The sequence below is a fragment of the Festucalex cinctus genome, chromosome 1 (assembly GCF_051991245.1).
Source record: "Festucalex cinctus isolate MCC-2025b chromosome 1, RoL_Fcin_1.0, whole genome shotgun sequence".
NCBI lineage: Eukaryota > Metazoa > Chordata > Actinopteri > Syngnathiformes > Syngnathidae > Festucalex > Festucalex cinctus.
This window is the reverse complement of record NC_135411.1, coordinates 11,300,613-11,322,652: the sequence shown is the minus strand read 5'-3', so window position 1 is coordinate 11,322,652 and position 22,040 is coordinate 11,300,613. Positions and strand designations below refer to the sequence as shown.

The 22,040-nt window shown below is 39.8% G+C and overlaps 1 protein-coding gene across 1 annotated transcript; it reads left to right on the top strand.

Annotated features, from left to right (window-relative positions):
* The first annotated feature begins 238 nt into the window (after positions 1–238).
* Positions 239–21,174, top strand: copa (COPI coat complex subunit alpha). The gene is made up of 29 exons (XM_077516072.1): positions 239–449; positions 760–873; positions 1,551–1,624; positions 1,742–1,822; positions 1,989–2,065; positions 2,154–2,263; positions 4,304–4,413; positions 6,560–6,659; positions 6,969–7,187; positions 8,072–8,222; positions 8,349–8,415; positions 8,609–8,684; positions 8,757–8,839; positions 10,077–10,302; positions 10,386–10,524; positions 11,686–11,848; positions 13,220–13,366; positions 13,452–13,641; positions 13,715–13,810; positions 14,878–14,966; positions 15,049–15,172; positions 15,243–15,332; positions 16,013–16,116; positions 17,368–17,514; positions 17,592–17,915; positions 19,195–19,305; positions 19,386–19,547; positions 20,595–20,789; positions 20,865–21,174. Exons 1-29 carry the CDS (start codon positions 410–412, stop codon positions 20,922–20,924), a joined length of 3,669 nt encoding a protein of 1,222 aa, XP_077372198.1. The 5' UTR covers positions 239–409; the 3' UTR covers positions 20,925–21,174.
* The last annotated feature ends 866 nt before the right edge of the window (positions 21,175–22,040 follow it).

The following is a 22,040-nucleotide window of genomic DNA, read 5'->3' as shown; positions in this document are numbered from 1 at the left end:
AAAATGATACTTTTTTTTCGGACCATAAGATTATTACGAGTGTATTATTGTAATATATTGTATTTCAAAAATAAATTAAATATATATTATTTACTTTTGATTACGGCTAAATCAGTTTCTCTTCGAATTCTGTTGAAAATGTAGATATGGCCTTGATCAAAGATCTGCGGGCCGCCGTGGCGTTTTGTGCGTCATCCGTGCACGGTTTGACAATCAAAACTTTATTGCTCAAACCGGAAGACAAAACTGGAGACGTGTCAGGAAGAAGCGAGAGATCCATCTTAAATGGATGACCGCCGCCTATGATAAGTTTTCCGCAATATTACATTTGTATTTTTTTACGTTCGGGTAGAGGAATAGTTTATTCTAAATATATAGTTAAAGGGCAACACGCTGGATCTCCTTGACCATGTTGACCAAATTTGAAACCAAGTCGGCCCGTGTTAAAGGTAAGCGTTGGCCAGCTGCTGCTAGCTTTTTAGAGGCTAATGTTAGCGAGCTATCCGGTGAAGTAATGATGATGTCTGGGTGTACACAGTCAAACGTTGTTTATCAGTCTGTCTTACTTAACCTTTTGTATGGAATTATGCAAATATTTAGATGTTTCGTTTTTTAAATGACATTTCAAGTACAGTACGCAAATCATCCGGTCACAATGGCTATAAGCTAATATCATCCGTGGATGCCCTACTTTGTAAATTATCTTGATCTTCTTCCGTTTGTTTGTTTTTTTACTAATGTATTATTGTTACGTTTCAGGCCTAAGTTTCCACCCCAAGAGGCCGTGGGTGCTTGCGAGTTTGCACAACGGTGTCATCCAACTGTGGGACTATCGCATGTGCACGCTCATTGACAAGTTTGACGAACATGATGGTAAAAAAATAAAATAAATCCTAATATGTAGATATGAATAGATGGCTGGATGGATGTGTCTGAAGGCAACAACCGACTTGGTTGGACTGACTATCCTTGAAGGCAACAAAATCAGCGATTTGACTGTCCCTGAATGAAACTGGCTGCGATGAAAGGATGGCTGGAGAAATACTTTTTGTCACAATCACATCTATGGATGGATGGATAGATATGGATAAATTGTAACTTAGACAGAAAGGGATAGTCATACATTGTTTCTTTAGTTTCTTGTTGACTTTAATGCCCGCTACCACTAAAGGCTACCTGAACACCACCATGAAAATGAATAAATATAGCTTATTTCATAATGCAGTACAAAAAAATGCATGGAAATTGCTGGAGATAAAGTCTAAAGTTAAATTATGTGCTATTCTTGTTGTCGTCATATTTGTCCAAAAACAAATGTACCTTGAGTTGTACCCGCCATTTAAAATTAACTAAACACACAAATAAGGACGGTCCAATATTTTTTCTGTGACTGACAGAGGTGAGGAATTAGTGTTTTCAGACTGTCCCAAAGGCAACACCTGGTAGCTAGGTCAATAGTTATGGGGAAAAAAACTGTAATTGTCACACTATCCCTTTTCTTTTGCGCTCTTTGTTGTGTTTAGATGTAACTTATGTATGTTGTCCCCTAGGTCCCGTTCGAGGAATTGATTTCCACAAACAGCAGCCTCTGTTTGTGTCTGGAGGAGATGATTACAAAATCAAGGTAATCAATTGTTATGTGATTCTTTTTAGTTAGGCCCTCTTTAAACCCAATGTTGTATTTCTTTCTCTTTTTTTTGAAATAGTTATCAATTCTTACATTGTTTGTTTATTTGACAAGGTATGGAACTACAAGTTGAGACGCTGCCTCTTCACCTTGCTCGGACACCTGGACTACATCAGGACTACCTTCTTCCACCATGTGAGTTGCAACCTTTTCTAAACATCTTGAAGGAGATGGCTGGAAAATGTCATTTTTAATTAATAACGTGGACGTAGCCTGAAAGTCTTGGTGCCTCTCTAGTGTTTATCTCTGGAACATGGAAATTATTGCCACAACATAATCCATTCCTGTGCTCCTTTTCTAGGAGTATCCCTGGATTCTGAGTGCCTCCGACGACCAAACCATTCGCATCTGGAATTGGCAGTCCAGGACTTGTGTCTGGTAAACTGAATGATAAACCCAACATGGAACAATTGTACTCAAGTGTAGAATAATCATCAATCCTCGCTGCCCCGCTTTGTGTCAACAGTGTGCTGACAGGTCACAACCACTACGTCATGTGCGCCCAGTTCCACCCCTCGGAAGACCTGGTGGTGTCAGCCAGCCTGGACCAGACTGTGCGAGTGTGGGATATCTCCGGTGAGGGTTTTAGGGGACAGCGCAGGAGGCTGGGGGAAGGTTGGGGTGTGCAGTGGGTCTAGGAAGTGAACACATCATTGTTGATACCATGGATTTAGTTTATTTATTTATTTATTTATTTATTTATTTTTGTAATGCAGGAAATCATGCATCATATAGTCTGTGCAATTCAACTAGAGAGGTTTTATTATTTTTAATTACTTTAAGATGTTCAGCCAGTTTTGAACAGCATGACACATCATGCAGGAATTCTGATTCCTCTTGACAAATATTTTAAGGCAGGAAAAAAAAATTGTGTGTGTGTGTGCCCTGCGGTTGGCCTCGACCAGTTCAGTGCGTACCCTGCCCCTTGCCCTAAGATAGCTGGGATAGGCTCCAGCATACCTGTGACCCTAATGAGGATAAGCAGTTTAGAAAATGAATGAATGAATTAGGGGAAAATGTAAAAATTGTCAAAGTATTATTTATTTTAATCCAAAACTATCAGGCAAAAAATATTCAAATACTGAAGAAAAAAAACAAGATAGAAAAATAAATAATATATATATTGAAAACAAATACATTTGGGGGAAAAAAAGAAAAAAAAAAAGATTAAAATAAGATGAGGGGGAAATGCCAAAATATTACAAAAAAAACATCTAAAAATAAAAAAATATGTATATTAGAGGGATAAATAGCCAATTAAAAAAGTAAGATGAAATGTGTTTAGTAAGATGAAATATTAGCTAAATTGCAAATATATTAAAAACATTAGAATGTATAAAAAAATATTTGATAAAAATTACACAGATGTAAAACAAAAAATATGAGATGAAAAATCCAATGTTAGAGCAAACCACAAATATCTTAGGGGAAAAAGTAAAAAGACTAATATTCTGAGCGAACAGTTTGAAAATGTATCATGGTGTCCACCCCTCCCCAATTCAAAATAACTCATAATTCAACAGATGTGTTCACTCCCTATCAGATGAGAAAGGGGCTGAAACGGGATGGCGATTCACATCCCGAGCCGTCCTCTTCCTCTGCGACTCGTATAGGACAATCTCTGCGGGCTGAATGCGCAAACACCTCCTCCCATTGAAAATGTATTGATCTTAATGTGACAACATTAAAATCATACTTGATGAGCGAGGAGGCGTTTGCGTGCCTCTGCATGTTTCTTGATGTCTTTGCTGTCTGCTTGTTTGTCTTGGATCTTAACAATGTCTCCTCTGTCATCTGTCTGTTTGTGAGATCACTGGCCCTTGATTGCATTGGAATTGCCTTACTGTCCACTCATACTTACATTATAGTATACTGTACTGTATTTTTATTTCTTATACGAAACAACCCTTCAATGGCGACTGAACAGCATCCGGGACTACTTACTTTTCTGAAATTTCTGCGATCTTCTGTTTTCGGGGGGTTAGCATATAGCTCACACTTTTGCACCAAACTAACACAAAGGGGAAAAAAAAATACATTATTGCACTATTGTGAACTGCTTTATTTATACCAACTAGTAATGTAAGTTGCATGCATGTGACTCATCAAGCCCGCATGAGCACTCAAGTAAAATAACATCACGTTCTTCACATCCGAAGCCCCATCAGAGCACGTCTTTACAGCGCCAACCACCAACACCCACACCCTCCCCTCCCTACGTGCCCCCTTGTCCACCGCCCTCCCTGGAAACATCCACATTTGCACACGGGTTCCTAGTTCCATCCCGTTTTCCGTTCATCGCTTCTCACTGCTGAACCAGACGCTCACCACGTTGTTTGTTCAGGCGGGAATCAGCACCAGCGCAACCCCAATCATTGTTTTCCCTCGCTAACCCAATCAAACGCCGTGTGCAGGACAGCCAACGTTTGTGATGTTTCCATCCTGAGTGTGTGTCCGTTGGTCCAGCAGTCGGTCTAAACTTTGCTTCTGCTTCTTGTTGCGTTTTTATTTATTGTATTTTGATTGTTTTGTTGACTATTTCTTTCCCTCCCAAACAATATGTTCGCCTGTTCGCGCCCCCGCCGTCGCATCCGCGACTCTGAATGTCGGTTGCAGGTCTGAGGAAGAAGAACTTGTCGCCCGGCGCCGTGGAGACGGAGGTCCGCGGCATCTCCGGCGTCGACCTGTTTGGCGCGTCGGACGCCGTCGTCAAGCACGTGCTTGAGGTGAAATCAGGGGGGGGCGCGTTTCGCGCTGCGGTCGCTGTAAGAGTTTGAGGGAGACGTTATGGTATTTTCTTGAAAGCGTCTCAGTAGAGTTGGATTTAAATTAGGCTTGACTTTTTTTGTATACAAAACAGAGGGGTCCTCAATTGATAGTCCAACATACAAGGTTACAAAACCATTGCACTACTTTGCGCTGTGATGTTTGAATAGTCAGTCACATAATGACATGTTCATTTAGTGCTGTAGTTTGAAATTTGATTTAGATTTATGTTATAGAGGTGCTTTTTATATACAAATACAGTATTTCATTGCTATTTTTGAGTAATTGACTTCCCTTTTGATGCCACAAGATGACTAATGCACTACGTGAAACTCAAACACACGACAAAATCATGCATCAGCACCAATCTACCACAAGGTGGTGACAAAGCTGTATTTGTATTAGGGTTTTGGCCTGGGCACAAAAACAGTAAATAGGTGACTGTGAATTGAGGGCGAACATTATATTTGTAATGACTTGAATTGCATTAGTGTAGATTAGTAAGTCTATTGCACAGTCTAACATAAAACATTTGAGTTACATTGCCAACTTAGGAAAGGAACCCTGTTGTAAACCGAAGTTCCCCTGCATTATGACAAATATTTATTTTTTTAAATTGTTAGTCTGAAACTAAACAATCCTTCAGGACACCATGGAATGTCTCCCTATGACGCTGGACCACAGGCCAATTGTCTATAATTTATGAGACTTGAGGTAGGAAAAGCAAAAAAAAATGAATTAATAGGTCATCTTTATTTATATATGTACTGTATAATACAATCAGATCCAATACAATCATATTGAGATGGGATTGGGACCGGCCGGCCCGCAAATAGTGAAAATCCGGATCTAGTGGTCAGACATTGTAATTCCATTGGAAAATAGATTTTTATTTATTTTATTTTATTTTTAAATAAAACTTCAATCAATTAGCAGGGATGTACTGGCGGTGTTTTCTACAACCGGCCCCCCCACCCCACCGGTCTTCTCAAAAAAAAAAAAAAAAAAAAAAGTGTTGCCCCAGAAACAAGCAAAAACAAAAAAACTCAGCTAACCAACCACAAGTATGCCAGGGTACTCTGAAATACAATTTCAATCACATGTTAAAAAAAAAAATTAAATTAATAAAAAATTAGTTGGGTCTATGGTAGGGGTGTTAAAAAAAATCGATTCGGCAATATATCGCGATACAACAGCACGCAATTCTCGAATCGATTCAATAGGCAGCTGAATCGATTTTTTAACATCCATTTTTGATGAAAAACTAACTAACTCTCACACCTTAAGCATGGAAGAATGTTATAGTAATGGAAAATTAAGCCTTAATATTTTTATTTCAATGCTGTTCTAACATGAAAAATGTTGCAACCTGTTTGTTAAATACAGTGGCTCAGTTATAAAACTGAAGTTTGAGATCAATAATACATTTTCATACAAATCTTACAGTGTACATGTACAAGTTTACTGAATAGTATTTTCTAAATTTGAGAAAAAAAAATCGCAACAATCGATTTGTAAATTCATATCGGGATTAATCGGTATCGAATCGAATCGTGACCTATGAATCGTGATACGGATCGAATCGTCAGGTACGAGGCAATTCACACCCATAGTCTATGGTGTTGCTGCCCAGCCAAATGTAAAGCAACCAAGGAAAGGTTTTGCAAGATTCCAAATTCTGGAAATGTGCCTGCCGTAATATTGCCTCCATTTTGATGTCACGGTTGGTTAATTTACATAATACTGCCTCCATGCTGAGTTTTCCCCTCTTGACTTTGCGAAGTCGAAGGTCAGTTTCAAACAGCCGCCAGACTACACGACTGTCAAAAAAATTAAAGCGAGGCACAGTTGCAGTGTTGGCACAGATTCGCATTTGCTAACGGCCTTCACTAGTAGTGAAAATAAAACTTAAATCTGTGTTTTTATGGTCTTTACGGGCGCATGTTTTTTGGGGGCTCAACAAGTAGCCACACCCAAGCTCCGCCCCAATCATCATAGTAATGAAATCTCTACTATTTGTTATTGCTACAGCCTATGAAGTGATTAAAACGCTGCAGTGATTTCCCAGCAGTATGACTTGCACTGATAGCTGTTTCTTTTGTCCAGGGTCACGACCGAGGCGTTAACTGGGCCACGTTCCATCCCAGCATGCCTCTCATTGTGTCAGGCGCTGACGACAGGCAGGTCAAGATTTGGAGGATGAATGGTAAGAATTGAATCGATAGTTTTCCGTGCTTTGAGACACGCTTTATGATTTGGCACTGTAGAAATCACGTAACTGATATGGTATCCTGGATAGTGTTGAAGAGACTATAAACCTTTTGCATTCCATTTGATAGTTTCTTGTACAGTTACTAAACATTGCAAAATATATTCGAATCTGTAACGTTTCCTGAAAGTACAACTCTATTGTATCAACATTTTTATTCAGAGGATATGCTTCAATTAGTCAATTAATCGGCAACTTACAATTGAGTAACAAAACTTGGAAAAATGTCTCGCCTTCCTCCTCCAGAATCCAAGGCATGGGAGCTTGACACATGCCGTGGCCACTACAACAACGTCTCCTGCGCCGTATTCCACCCGCGTCAGGAGCTGATCCTGTCCAACTCTGAGGACAAGAGCATTCGAGTGTGGGACATGTCCAAGAGGACCGGCGTGCAGACTTTCCGCCGGGACCACGACCGCTTCTGGGTGCTGGGCGCGCATCCCAACCTCAACTTGTTTGCCGCAGGTACGTAGCCGACCAGTTTGGAGTACAGTGTTGCCCTGCTATAGCATATAGAGTCCTTTGTACTGTTATTGTGCCAAATTATAATACAGTTTAGGAATAGTGCGGGCACTATCAAATATTTTTAAAATGTATTATCTTAATGATTTTTCCATCGAATAATTGAGAAAAAAAGCATTGAGTAATCCTGTTCCTGTCTTCTTCTGGGCACGTTTAGCGCATGACTGCCCTCTATTGGTTAAGTGAATACCTAAAACAGAGTGGCAGTTTATATTTTGGAATAATTACAGCCCAGGTGCTTTTTAGGAAGTCCAAACTTATTTCCCTGTGTTTGGGGGGGAAAGTAAATGTGCTGTGTTGACTTTAATAAAAGCCTATTAATTCAGTGAACGTTTTTTAAGCAAATAACTAATGCCATTCGGCCACTAGATGGTGCACTAACAGAATAAATATCACATCACAGCCACCATTCCAATACTGCATGCATCTGCACAAAAAAACAAAACAAAAAAGTCTGTATAAAACATGGGCAGCCCAAACATTTTTCCTGCAGAGCTTTGAGGCAGAAAACTTTAAACTCTTGGTCGACTCACAATCCCTATTTAGAGCGTTCACCTTATCAACATTTTGGTCGTATAACCATTTACTGCTCCGACTGTGTTAATGTAGCATCTATACTAATTAGCCCCTCAATGGTGTTTTGCATTATTGTTAGCAAAATAAGAACTAAGAAATACTTTCAAAAGTGTGTTTCATGTTTAAAACATTTGAAGTGTATGCCCCGTGATAAAGGGGTTCACTGTTGAAATGCCTCCACGAAGGATGGAGTTGACCAGAATATGCAAGTTTGTTTTCCAGTTATGTTAACGTTCAACATTTTCCTCCAGGCCATGACAGCGGCATGATTGTGTTCAAACTGGAACGCGAGCGTCCGGCATACGCCGTCCACGGCAACATGCTGTACTATGTCAAGGAGCGTTTCCTGCGCCAGCTGGACTTCAACAGCAGCAAAGACACGGCTGTCATGCAACTGCGCAGGTACAGATGCGAAAAGTTCCAATATTTTGAAAAGTTTAAGAATGCATACCGAACCATATTGCTTAGGGGGAAAAGGGCATTTTGACTTTGTTGATATCCTCAGAATCGGTTGTTTTCTTTTTGCAGTGGCTCCAAGTTTCCTGTGTTCAGCATGTCCTACAACCCCGCTGAGAACGCTGTGCTACTCTGCACTGTGAGTATCATCGGCCATTGATGGGTAAAAAAAATAAAGCAATGAAATGAGGACTATATTGCTTATTTTGCTAGTGAATTTGGAAACATTGACTTGGCAAAGTGTCTCAAAGAATTCCACCGATGTCTTAAGTCAAGTGTGTTTAGCTATTACCTACACCTATAACATTTAATTTTGTATTGTCACCTTTCAGAGGGCCACCAATTTGGAGAACAGCACCTACGACCTATACTCGATTCCCAAAGAGAGCGACTCCCAGAACCCCGATGGTACGGAAACGGTGCAGTGAATGACGCTTGTCTCGAAGGATGACGATGTAACGATATTTCTGTCCTTCTCAGCACCCGAAGGAAAGAGGTCCTCTGGCCTCACAGCCGTGTGGGTGGCGAGGAACAGATTCGCTGTCCTGGACCGCATGCACTCTGTAAGTACTGAATCACTATTCATTGTAGTTGAGGAAACAAGATGGATCTAAATATTCTATGGGTGGATTTACACTACAAAGTTCAGGAGACACAATCGTGCTTGGGTAGGCCTCTTCCAAATGTTGATGCATATTCTATTTGCTTTCTGAATATACAAGTGCATCTCGATAACTTAAAATACAGTGGTCCCTCGCCATTTCGCAGTTTACTTATCTCTGATAAACTATATCGTAGATTTGTATTTGGGTTGTATATCGCTATATTGTGGATTTTTGAGAGATTACCCCCACCTTTCCCCGATTCACTGTATTCTTTAGTTTTGCTGCTCTTTTTCTTTATATTTACAAAGTTAACAAGTGTTTAGAAGGGTGGTAACTGTGTGATGGCTTCATTATGGCTCAGAAGTGTAACTGTCAGAAATCCCGCCCTCCCCTTTTTTTTTAAAATTTAATTTTATTTATTTATTTTTATTTATTTATTTATTTTTTTATAAACGTCCTCTTCTTCGAAAATTCACCTATCGCGGGTGGGAGTGGAATGTAACGCCCGCGAAAAGTGAGGGAGCACTATGTTGTGAAAAACGATTGCAATAGTTAAATTAAAAAACCAAAAGTTTTATTTTATAGCTACTATTTTATGATTCTATTTTTTATAGAATTTAGGAATTTAAATACAAGTCTGAGCTTAACCTTTTTTTAACTGAACTATTGAAATACGTTTTATGAGGATGCACCTGTCCACTTTCCTACCATCTTCCATAAAACCATTCATTGTAAGTCTAATGGCATACAATTAGAATAGATTTACAGTATTTTCATTATACCTCAAGCTGCATGAACGGGAAGCCTGATGAGTGGCCCAAAGCGGTGCCCCAGTTTCTGATGCGAAAAAAGGAAAAACATGATGAGGAGGGGGGAATAACAGCCTCAGACTGCTTCTGTAAGGGAGGAGCACAGTATGAATTTTGGGGTGAAAAAAACCCTCAGCAAACATGCACATGTATACACAACAAACAGCAACACAAATACTTGCAGATGTTGAAGTGTGTTTGGGGGCTGAGCATTTGTTTGCACCTACACTGTAAAAGAAGAAGGAAGGGGGCATTGGTAACCGACGTATTGCTTTCTGTTATTGTTTTACTCTGGTGTAAATAATTTACACATTAAGTCAGAGTTGGCCACCTGGACATGCAATGTAATTCCTGTCTCCTCCTTCCCCTATCCACGTCTTGTGCAGCTGCTGATCAAGAACCTGAAGAACGAGATTGTGAAGAAAGTGCAAGTGCCAAGCTGCGAAGAGATCTTCTACGCTGGCACCGGCTCGCTGCTGCTGCGTGACGCAGACGGCGTGACGCTGTTCGACGTGCAGCAGAAGCGCTCGGTGGCTACTGTCAAGATCGCCAAGGTCAAGTACGTGGTGTGGAGCGCCGACACCACCCACGTGGCGCTGCTGGCCAAGCACGGTAAGACTAAATGACTAAACGTCGTCAGATGTGTAGTGGCTGTGACATATGCTAAATTGTTCCCCCCCCTTGTTGTCTATCAGCTATTATGATCTGCAACCGCAAGCTGGACAGCCTCTGCAACATTCACGAGAACATCAGAGTGAAGAGCGGCGCTTGGGATGAGAGTGGCGTCTTCATTTACACCACCTCCAACCACATCAAATACGCCCTCACCTCGGGGTACGTGCACACCCACCCTCGACATTCAAGTGGTGTTCCCTCGCTATATCGTGGTTAACCGTTAGCACTGTATCGGTGACACCGCATATAAAAAGTTGCTCCCATATTTGTGTAGAGCTCTACCAAACTTGCCGTTGACCGCACACAATGATTTTCCATCTTTCACAGTGTACACGCACACAAGTACTCACAATACACCCAATAAATCAAATATTAATACAAAATCAGAGAGAACATAATTAAAAATAGAAAGTATAATCACATCATTTTCCATTTTAAAGGGATTCTTGACTCATTTAGCCATTTTCATAAGTAAAAAGTTAATATTTTGTCAATTAATTTGATAACTGCATTATTTTTCATGTACAATTAATACCTTTAAAGGGGAAGTCAACCTTAAACATTTCTTGAAAATATGATACATGTGACCTCACTAGTCTAAACATGACATTCTGATTAATATTTTATATTTGTGGAATATGATTTATGAAACAAAATCTATCTTTCTTTTTTTTTTTTCTTTTCCCCACAACTCAGGGTGCGACCATTTTGCCACTGAAGATGACATCATTGATTTTGCTGCTTAACTCATATTCCACTAACACAATATTAACCAGAATACCGTATTTAGACCACAGTGGTGGCTGCATGGAACATATCATTGTAAAAAAATACATAAAAATTAACAATAAAATAAAAACACATCTTGACACTTGCTGTCGACTGAAGATGACATCACGCAAGCTGAGGAACCGGCTAACAACCAATGACATTAGCAAACTCAGCCGTGATTGGTCGTTACCCGTTTCCTCAGCACACGTGATGTCATCTTCGGTTAACAGCAAGTGGCAAAATGTGTTTTCTAAAGTTATTAATTGTACATAAAAAAAAATCAATTATAGACAAAATATTAACTTTTTACTCATTAGAATGGCTAAATGAGTTAAGTATTCCTTTAGATATCGAACAAATTTAAAATGACAATTTTGAGCCCCCACCGGGAAGGGAAAATCTCTCGTAAAATTAACCCACATCATAGGATAATCACTCAGGAAAATTTGTCCTTAGCGTATTTTAATCAGAAGCAGGCAAAATAGCTCAAATTCGTTCCCGATTATCGGCATGTCTGACCACGCTCTCACAACGCATCTCTCCATGTAGTGATCACGGCATCATCAGGACGCTGGACCTGCCCATCTACGTGACCCGCGTGCGAGGCAACAGCGTGTACTGCCTGGACAGGGAGTGCCGACCGCGCGTCCTCACCATCGACCCCACCGAATACCGCTTTAAACTGGCCCTGGTCAATCGCAAATACGACGAGGTGCGTCTCACGAGCGACGTCGGGACTTCACAGAGCCTCTGCCATGCCAAAGTCGGAGTAGCGTTCACCGTCAGCGTGGTCATCATTGGCTGAACAATTCAGCATATTAACTGGCTATAAGAGGTTCACTTGGTTTAAAAGGCTTCCAAAAAGTTTCAAGGTTGTGAACAGATAGCCTTATGGTTTGTTTGTTTGTTTTTTTATTCAAATATTTACTGTATTTGTGTACCCTTCGCATACAAAAGGACCAAGGGAAATGACAATGTTGATACAGTTGAGAGCTAATCAGCGCTGGGTTGTTGCTACATTTTGCAGGTAGGGATGTAACGATATCCAAACATTACGGTCCAATATCACGATATGATAATTCTCACCATATTGTAGAGAGGTTGGCGATACCAAAAGTCAGAATATTGTAAAAATATGAGCTCTAACTAAAAAAAAATTGTGCTTTTGTCCATAACAGCAATGCATACAAACAACCTACAATCTTAAATAACACTTAATTTTTACCAGTTAGTCAACCTCATCCCGTTTTTATTTAGTCCATTTTTAGCCGACTATAAATCTAGCATTTTTAGTCTATTTTAGTCCAAGAAACTTTTATTCATCTAGTTTTAGTCAACAAAAACGGTCAACATTTTAGTCGGGACAACCATTTTAACCCTATATATATTTTTTTTTTTTGTCAGCAGATTATATTTCACATAAAATTTCCTCAACTTTTTGATGAAAAACTTCACACACAATTACTGTGGCTTCTATGGGCTCATGGTATGAGCTAGTAAGTTAACTAGCTTTAGTTAGCAGTAGCATTAACATTGTTGGAAAATTATAGCCGTTAAATTAATGTTAAATTCTAACTATAATTTACCCCTTTTTTTGGGGGGGGGGGGACAGGTTGATTTCCATTTGCAGTTCTAGCACCCTCTGGTGGCTAGTTTTTTTTGTTTTTTTGTTTTGTTTTTTAGTGCAGCTTAATTTTCACAAGGCATGTTTTGGCCCTTCTATGTTTAAAATCCACGTTACTGGTCAGATGAAGGGGATCTTAATATGCTCATGAAGCGAGTCAATATATGGAGGAACTCGATGTGTGCTTACATTAGCAAGTAAGTGCCTCATTATTAACAAGCGTGACTGAAAATGGACTAAAACTGAGACTAAATTTAAAAATGGCAGACAAAATGAACATTAGTCACGAGCATAGCCGCCACAGCCAGAAAAACGTGTATGAAAGTTAACATACAAAAAGAGTCCACTAGTAGTGGTACTCTACTAGTCAAAAGTAAAAAAAAAAAAAAGTTTCTGAGTTGAAACTTGTGACTGTTGGTGTACGTGCTACTGTGTATTTAACCAAGTTGACGCTTTCAGGTTCTTCACATGGTCCGTAACGCCAAGTTGGTGGGCCAGTCCATCATTGCTTACCTCCAGAAGAAGGGCTACCCGGAGGTGGCGCTGCACTTCGTCAAAGACGAGAAAACTCGTTTCAGCTTAGCTCTGGAGTGCGGGAACATCGAGGTAACGGTCACAGTTACAGGTCCCGTTACTCTCCTTTGCGAAAAAGCTGCAAGTTCATTGCCGCCGTTTTCTTCTCTTGCTCAAGGTGGCGCTGGAGGCGGCCAAGGCGCTGGACGAGCGCAGCTGCTGGGAGCGCCTGGGCGAGGCGGCGCTGCTGCAGGGACACCACCAGGTTGTGGAGATGTGCTACCAGAGGACCAAGAACTTTGACAAGCTCACCTTCCTCTACCTTATCACCGGCAACCTGGCCAAGCTGCGCAAGATGATGAAAATTGGTAAGGGAGGGAGGGAGAGGTTTTCACTTGGCGTGATGATCGTAGCTGAAATGTGTTATTTGTTTGTCGGTAGCTGAGATTCGGAAGGACATGAGCGGCCACTACCAGGCAGCGCTCTACTTGGGAGATGTCAGCGAGAGAGTCCGAATCCTGAAGAACTGTGGGCAGAGTGAGTTAACAGCAACCTAAGCCACATTTTCACTAAATAAATTAAATAAATAAATAAATCGGCCATTTTATTTTTTTATTTTTTTTAAGATGCTATATTAAACACCATATAAAACACAACTCTTTAATCATACCCAAGGTCTTAAAGAAGCCTAAAAAAAAAGGTCTCTTCAAAACTAAGGCTGAATTCTCGGAGAAATACATTTTTTCGAAAAGGAAAGTATGTTGTAAGAACATGTCTTCGGGGAAAATAATAATAAAATAAGGAAAAAAAGATAATAAATTATGTAGTTGTGATGTCAGTAATATGTCTGAATGGAAAAATGACAAAAAAATTAAAAGGGGGGGGGGGGTGGACGGGGGTGGTTTGGGATAGTAATTGATAAATGAAATGTGGTTGATGAAGTATGTTGTAATAACATTGTCCGAAAGGAAAAATACATTTTTAAAAAGGGGGGAACAAAATGATAATCAATAAACGAGTGGTGAAGTCTATTGTAATAACGTGTCCGAAAGGAAAGATGCATTTAAAAAAAAAAGGGGCGTGGGGGTTATAATCAATAAATGAGATGTGGTTGTTGAAGTCTTTTATATGTCCGAAAGGAAACCTAAATAAAAATGAAGTAACAAGTAATCCTTAAATTGATCTGACAATGCTTACAAATGGCATACACAATAAACAAAATACGATAATTTAGTGACCATATTACCACTCTCAATGATCAAACTTGCATTTCCACAATAGATCCCAATGACATATTGGGGACTTCAGAACCCGCCCCAAAAAGTAGAGCTGGCCCAAAAGGTCCCACATCTTCTTAAAAGTACTATAATTCCGTGAGCCTCGAAAGCGCCATCTTGTGATTGGTTTATTTCAACTCGGTGATCCACACCAAAAATTCTGACCATATAAAAGTTTTCAAAAAAATCCTAAATTTGGCTTCCTTAAATCCTGTATCCAGTTAGATACGTAGGGCAATGCAGAAAGTTACTATTTCCATGGTACATTTGCTGCTATGGAATCATGTCGCAATACAAATTTGCCAACTCGTATTTTTTCTCTCTTAGAGTCTCTGGCGTACCTCACTGCTGCCACGCACGGACTGGATGAAGAAGCTGAGGCCCTAAAAGAGACCTTTAATCCGGAGAAGGAGACTGTATGTTGTGAAATGGACTCTCAATAGTCATAACGCCATATTTTGGCAATAAAACATCATTTTTTTTCTCTGTCACTCGTAGTTACCTGAAGTGGATCCCAATGCCCAGCTCCTGCAGCCACCGCCGCCCATCAACCCCCTCGACACCAACTGGCCCCTGCTCACCGTCTCCAAGGGCTTCTTCGAGGGAGCCATCGCAGCCAAGGGTAACGGCGAAACACAAAATGTGACAGGAGTTGAAGTCGTTCAGCCACTTGACGTTTGCGGGTTTTGTAGGGAAAGCCGGTCAGATGGCCGCCGACTTGGACATGGACGCCACCGGAGCGGAGGGCTGGGGAGACGATGCCGAGCTTCAGCTTGATGAGGGTAAGCAGCGGGGCTGGGTTTAAAAAAAATTGAATAATAGATATCAAATTGAAATTATGACAATATTTTCATCTCACCCTTGCTGATCTCAATGTTTGTGTAACTCTTAAGTGATTATTATAACGTGTTACTTTCATAAACGATATCATTAACCAGTTACTGTCTCGGCAAAATTTTATCTGGAATGTAATGTCTGTGGCGTTTTTAATCATGTCCTAAATATTGAAGGTGAGTTGATGTTCCATAATTACTGTAATCAATATCGGATTGAAGTGATTCGAATCAAACTAAACTATCCATCCATCCATTTTCTTGACCGCTTATTCCTCACAAGGGTCGCGGGGGCTGCTGGCGCCTATTTCAGCTGGCTCTGGGCAGTAGGCGGGGGACACCCTGGACTGGTTGCCAACCAATCACAGTCAAACTAAACTATTGTAAATCAAAATCAAATCGAAGCCCAGCCCGAGTAAACAAGGGCAGACTGGCCATCAGGAATTTTGGAATTTCCCCCACCCATAATTAACTCGGCCCCTGCCAACCCAGTAAAAATGGATATTTGACGTCTTTACCCGTCAGTGGCAGTGAATGAGTGAATTGCCGGCTGCCGTGCGCAGTCCCTTCCCCGCCGATGAGCGACTAATAGTAATCACTGGAAGTCAACTGAACATGTGTTCCCTCAGATGGCTTCATGGATGCCCAGGATGGCTTTGGCGAAGATGGTGGCGCCAAAGAGGATGGTGGAGGTTGGGAGGTGGAAGAGGACTTGGACCTGCCACCAGAACTGGTAGGAGAGCCTTGATGGAGACGGGTTAAGAAAGGGAACTGGTCATGTGTGGCCTATTGGGCCATACTTTGCCCAACCTGGGTGTATATATTTTTTTAGGGGTGTCAGGCAATTAAAAGTTTTAATCGTAATTAATCGCTTGACTTCCGTTTCAGCACATATTTTTTATCTGTTCTAAATGTACAATATTTTTTTTTGACGTTTATATACTCTTTTTAACATAAAATTGGGAAAAAGCATTAAATAGAAATATGGCTGCATCTTTTAGTCATTGATACAGTAATTTCATAACATTTCAGAAAACTAGATGGCATAATTGCATTTGTAAGATGTTGGTGACAGCTCAGTACTTTGTTCTTTTCATATTAAGAGCCATCTCATCTTTAACATGAAATAACTTACAACTTGACTCTTGTCTCCGCCAAGGTTATTTTAGTTAACTAAAACTAATTAAAAAAAAGAAAAGAAACTAAAATTCAAAAAACAACTTAGTTAACGAAATAAAATAAAAACGAAAATGCTTTTTAAAAAAACAAAAACTAACTGAAACTACATTTTATGTTTACAAAAACTAACTATAGTTATAGCAAAAATGTCCTTCGTTTTAGTCTTTGGTAATTAATTTAATGCATGAGCCTTTGGAGATGATTTTAAATGTGATTTTAAGTATGGTACATTTATTTTGATATTAACCGCCGGAATAAGGATGTTTGAAAGTGTGTCACACAGAAGTGACGTTATTTAGCAACAGCCAATATAAAAGCACCCTTTGACATCGCTCTCATTGTTTGTTTTTTAATATTGCGCACAAGTAATACACATTCACTAAAACTGAAACTAACTAAAACTAAGCATTTATTAAATAACTAAAACTAATAACAGAACCACCCTAAAAACTAATTAAACTAACTAAATTTAAAAAACAAAACTAAAAATCGAAATGAGAACTAACTAAAATGAAAATTCCCAAACTATAATAACCCTGGTCTCCACAAATATATGCATTATTATTATTATTATGAAATTTATTACTGCTAAATTTTGACATGGACATGTCTGCTGCGTTGCGACTGGAATTCCCCCAGTACAGGCTTTCCAAGTAAGGGGGTGCTCATTAATCACACGTTTAAAAAAAAAAATAGTGGCGTTAAAGCAACTCTAAATTAACGCACTAATTTTGACACCCCTAATAATTCACCCCTAAAAAAACAAAAAACAAAACACTAAGTACGTTATATGCTACGTCATCAGGACCTACCAGCTGGCGCAGGCGGCACAACAGAGGATGGCTTCTTCGTGCCGCCCACCAAAGGAATGAGTCCCACACAGATGTGGTGCAACAACTCGCAGCTGCCGGTGGACCACATCCTAGCGGGCTCCTTTGAGACCGCCATGAGAGTAAGCAACCAGGAAAATGTCGCCAATAGCGTACCAAGCCAAGTGTTATTCAAAACATCGTCACGTTCCCTCCACAGCTGCTCCACGACCAAGTCGGAGTGGTCAACTTCGGCCCGTACAAGTCGCTCTTCATGCAGACGCTGTCCAGGGGCCGCACCTGCTACCTGGCTCTGCCCTCTCTTCCCTGCCTGCGGGGCAACCCCCAGAGGAACTGGAAGGACTGCGGAGCCAAGCAGGGGCTGCCGGCCGTGGGCCTCCGCCTGGCCGACCTCATCGCCCGCCTGCAGCAGTGCTACCAGCTGACCACGTCCGGGCGCTTCGAGGAGGCCGTGGAGCGCTTCCGGGCCATCCTGCTGTCGGTGCCGCTGCTGGTTGTCGACAACAAGCAGGAGATCGCTGAGGTAAGCCGGCAAACAGGCTGGATTTACAGTATAGTAAATTAAAAAAGGAAAAGGAAAAAAAAACAAAGTGCACATTCACAGTGGACACTACTCAGACATGTCAAGGTAGCTGAAACAGTACGCTAAGGCTAACTTCAAAATGAAGTTTGACAAATAATTACATTGACGGCAATGCAAATAGCCTTAGTTGACTTAACTTTCACGTCATGGCACGATGTGGCTAGCTTGACTTCCCTTTTAGACGTTTAGGATTTTTTTATTTTTTTTATTTATTTTTTTTATCGTAGTTGATTGACATTGTAGTTGCGACCAACATCAACACAAAGCTATCCCGAACTCAGTCGCTAATTTAGGACGCCAAGAAACCGCTGATTAATTACGCCGTCATGATATGATACGGCAAAAGCGTCCCACGTAAGTGGCTAGCTGTTAGCATTACCAACGAGTGCCTGGCTGGTAGCTGTAAATGAGTTTGACAGCTGGTAACCTGGCTTACTTGAATTATTTTTCAATATTCTGGACCAAGGCTGTTTTGTATTTCACTGTCCGTGTTTAACGGAAGGGAATATGCCTTAAATTACACTTTGAGGTCTTTTTTTTTTTTTTATATATATATTTAAAAAAAAAAAAAAAAAAAAAAAAAAAAAGCTAAATAAAACTTTGTCTTCATTTATTTATTATTATTTATTTCATTTATTTTATAAAACACTTTTCCCCATTAAAAAAAATAAAACATTCAACTCAAAATGTCAGATACAATCATTTAGATTTTAGGAACACAACTTTAAGCCATTAATCCCTTATTTTACACATGGACCATGTATAAAATGAGAATATTTCTGCCTAATATTGCACTTTAAATTGTGTTCCTAAAGCTTAAACAACTTTATTAGACATTTTTAATTGATTTTTATATTATTATTTAATGGAAAAAGCGTTTTCTAAAATAAATGACACTAAATTCTAAGCGGATATATTAGACATTTTGAATTGATTTTTCTTTTTGTTTGTTTGTTTTTATTTAGTGGGGAAAATATTTTATAAAATAAATGAAGACAATACATAATAAGCAACGATCGACATTTTGAATTGATTTTTTTTTTTTTTATGGGAAAAAAAAAAAAAGTGTCTTACAAAATGAATGAAGATACAGTACTATTTATTTATTTGTTTTCGGATCAAGAAAAACGATCCGATCCCTGATCCAATACGAACCATGTCTTTTGTGACTGTTTACTTATTGGTGTGTTTATTCATTGTTATGTTACCACTGTTGTAGGCTCAGCAGTTGATCACCATCTGCAAGGAGTACATTGTGGGTCTGACCATGGAGACGGAGCGGAAGAAGCTGCCCAAAGACACGCTGGATCAGCAGAAGAGACTCTGTGAGGTCAGGCTTCACTCGTCTTTATATTTTCTGTCTTTCGGTTTACCGGTTCTCTAATTTGCGTGTTTTGTGATCCCGTACAGATGGCCGCCTACTTCACCCACTGCAACCTCCAGCCTGTCCACATGGTGCTGGTGTTGCGCACCGCGCTCAACCTCTTCTTCAAGCTGCGCAACTTCAAGACGGCCACCGGCTTCGCGCGCCGCCTACTCGAGCTCGGCCCCAAGCCCGACGTCGCGCAGCAGGTTGGTCATCAAACTTGTAAAGTGTGCATTGTGTTTTTTACATTTTTTTTTTTTTGTTCATTATTCCACATTATGACTAAAATGAAATCAGACATTTAACATTTTTACCTTCACATTTCATGACTAATATAAACCATTCCAGCTTCAAATTATTTTTCACATTCTTCAAATCCCCCCCATTTTGTATTATTCTAATCAACATTCACAAATTTTTCAATTTTGCACATTTTCCATCCTCCTTTTACATATATTTATTGAGTTTAATCATTCCAATTTCAAACTGTCCCGCTCAGTTAGGACATCTTATTTTCCACTCTTCAATAATATCCACATATCAAAAATTCCACACTTGTGATAATATTACGGCCTTCCAAATTGTTTGATTTAAACCATTCCGCCATCAAAATGTTTGCCTAATTCAGAGGCTCTTATGCATTATTTACCAAATTCCTTAACCTGCAGAATAAACTTAATAAATTTAAGATATTTTCCTCTTCCATATTTTGTGACAGTTGAACAATATTAGCTCTTTCAAGCAACCTTGAACTATTTTTTCATTATCATTAAATAAAAAACGTAAGTAGTATTTTCCATATTTAGCTCCTCCTACTGCATTCTTGACCCATTCAAACTCCTCAATTTTGACATTTTCAGCTCATTCAGAACATCATAAACTGTCCCATTACCCAAAAACCAAACTTGCACAATGTAATTCTCAAATTAAGATAATGTAAGGGATGGTGAGGCAGTGCATTTCCCAGCATGCTTTGCAGCACTCATTGTAAATAGTTGTTGCTCTGTATTTGCTTTGATGACAAAGGAACATCACATATAAAGGACAGGATGGGCAAGTCAAGTCATCTATAAGCCTGAATGTTGATTGTGCTGAGTGACTTCGTGGATCACATATTCCGCATTTCAACAATTCAATACATTCCACAGCATTTCAATTCAGCATCAGCTTTTCAACACTCAAGTCCTACAGAATGGCATTCTTCACTTTCCATTAATATCATCTTAACATTTTCATTTTCCCGACCAACTCAGACTCGCAAGATTATGGCGGCGTGCGAGAAGAACCTGACAGACGCCCACCAGCTGAACTACGACCCGCACAATCCGTTTGACCTGTGCGCCGCTTCTTTCGTCCCACTGTATCGCGGACGTCCCGTGGAGAAGTGCCCGTTGTCGGGGGCCTGCTACTGCCCATCGTACAAGGGCCAGGTGTGCAGGGTTACTCAGGTAGGATGAAATAAACGCAGACGGTGCGATTTGATAGCCCTGAACATCACACTAATATTCACTTTTACTCACCAGGTGACTGAGATCGGCAAGGATGTGATTGGTCTGCGCGTGAGTCCACTCCAGTTCCGTTAAAACAGAAGGGAAATACCATCATATAAAAAAAAATATAAAAATGAAAACTACGATGTATGACAATGTTGCAAATGTAATCCTTGCATCTTTCTTAAGCAACTATCCTGCAAGAAAGCTTTTTTTGTTTTCAGGCTTTGTCATCTCTTGTGCAGTGGCTTTCATCAGCCCATCATTCTGTCAAATTAAAAAAAAATCTATGTAACAACGAGGGGGGAAATGAGTAATAAATGGAGTCAAGAATGAGGCAAAATTTTTTTGTTTTTGTATGTGTGCTGTATATTGTAATCCCACGTCTTAAAATGTCTAACATGCTTTTATCAAAAATACCTAAAGGATCAAGAATTAGATATTGTTTTCCCTGTGTATTTCTTGCCATGGTAAAATTGGTTAATTTTGGGGGCGGAGCAGTTTTTTTTGCTTTGTGCCAGCCACCCCACAAATTATAGCTTTTGTTAGGTCCTTATTAATTTTTGAAGTTGTGAAAATGTCACTTTTAATTCCAGGTGCATTTTCCAGACACACATCAGGATCTCCAGACCAACCCAAACATCCCCGGGGAGAAACGAAAAACACCTCTGCAACTTATGCAAAAAAATAAAAAATCCACACACATTTGGTGCACCCGCGCAACCTCAAAAAAATATATATTTTAAAAATGCACTTTCTTACAGTTTATATGGAAAAAAAAACTATCTTCATGAAACAAAACCTTGAAGAAGAAAAAAAAATTGCACATTAGGGGTATGGGCCAAACCCACAAAGGGGGAAGGGGTTGATTTGGGGGATTTATATTTGTTTTCAAAGGGGTTGAGTTTCATCAATTTATTTATTTGTTTATTTTCTTAATCAATTTCATTTCAATCCCCCCCCCCCCCCCCCCCCCCAGTGACTGAGGTCGATGAGCTGCCAATTCACTTTAAATATATTTATTGAGCGGAACAAACAGACGCAAAAAAAAAAAATATAATACAACTCGAAAGTCAAACGCAGACAACCTATCCGACTCGAGACCCCGATGTCACTCGCAAGGCCGCTCCCCTTAAATTGAAGGCCCTTACGTACAGAAGCTGTGTGTAAAAAAAAAAAAAAAAAAGTATTTCTTTACATTTTCTTAAA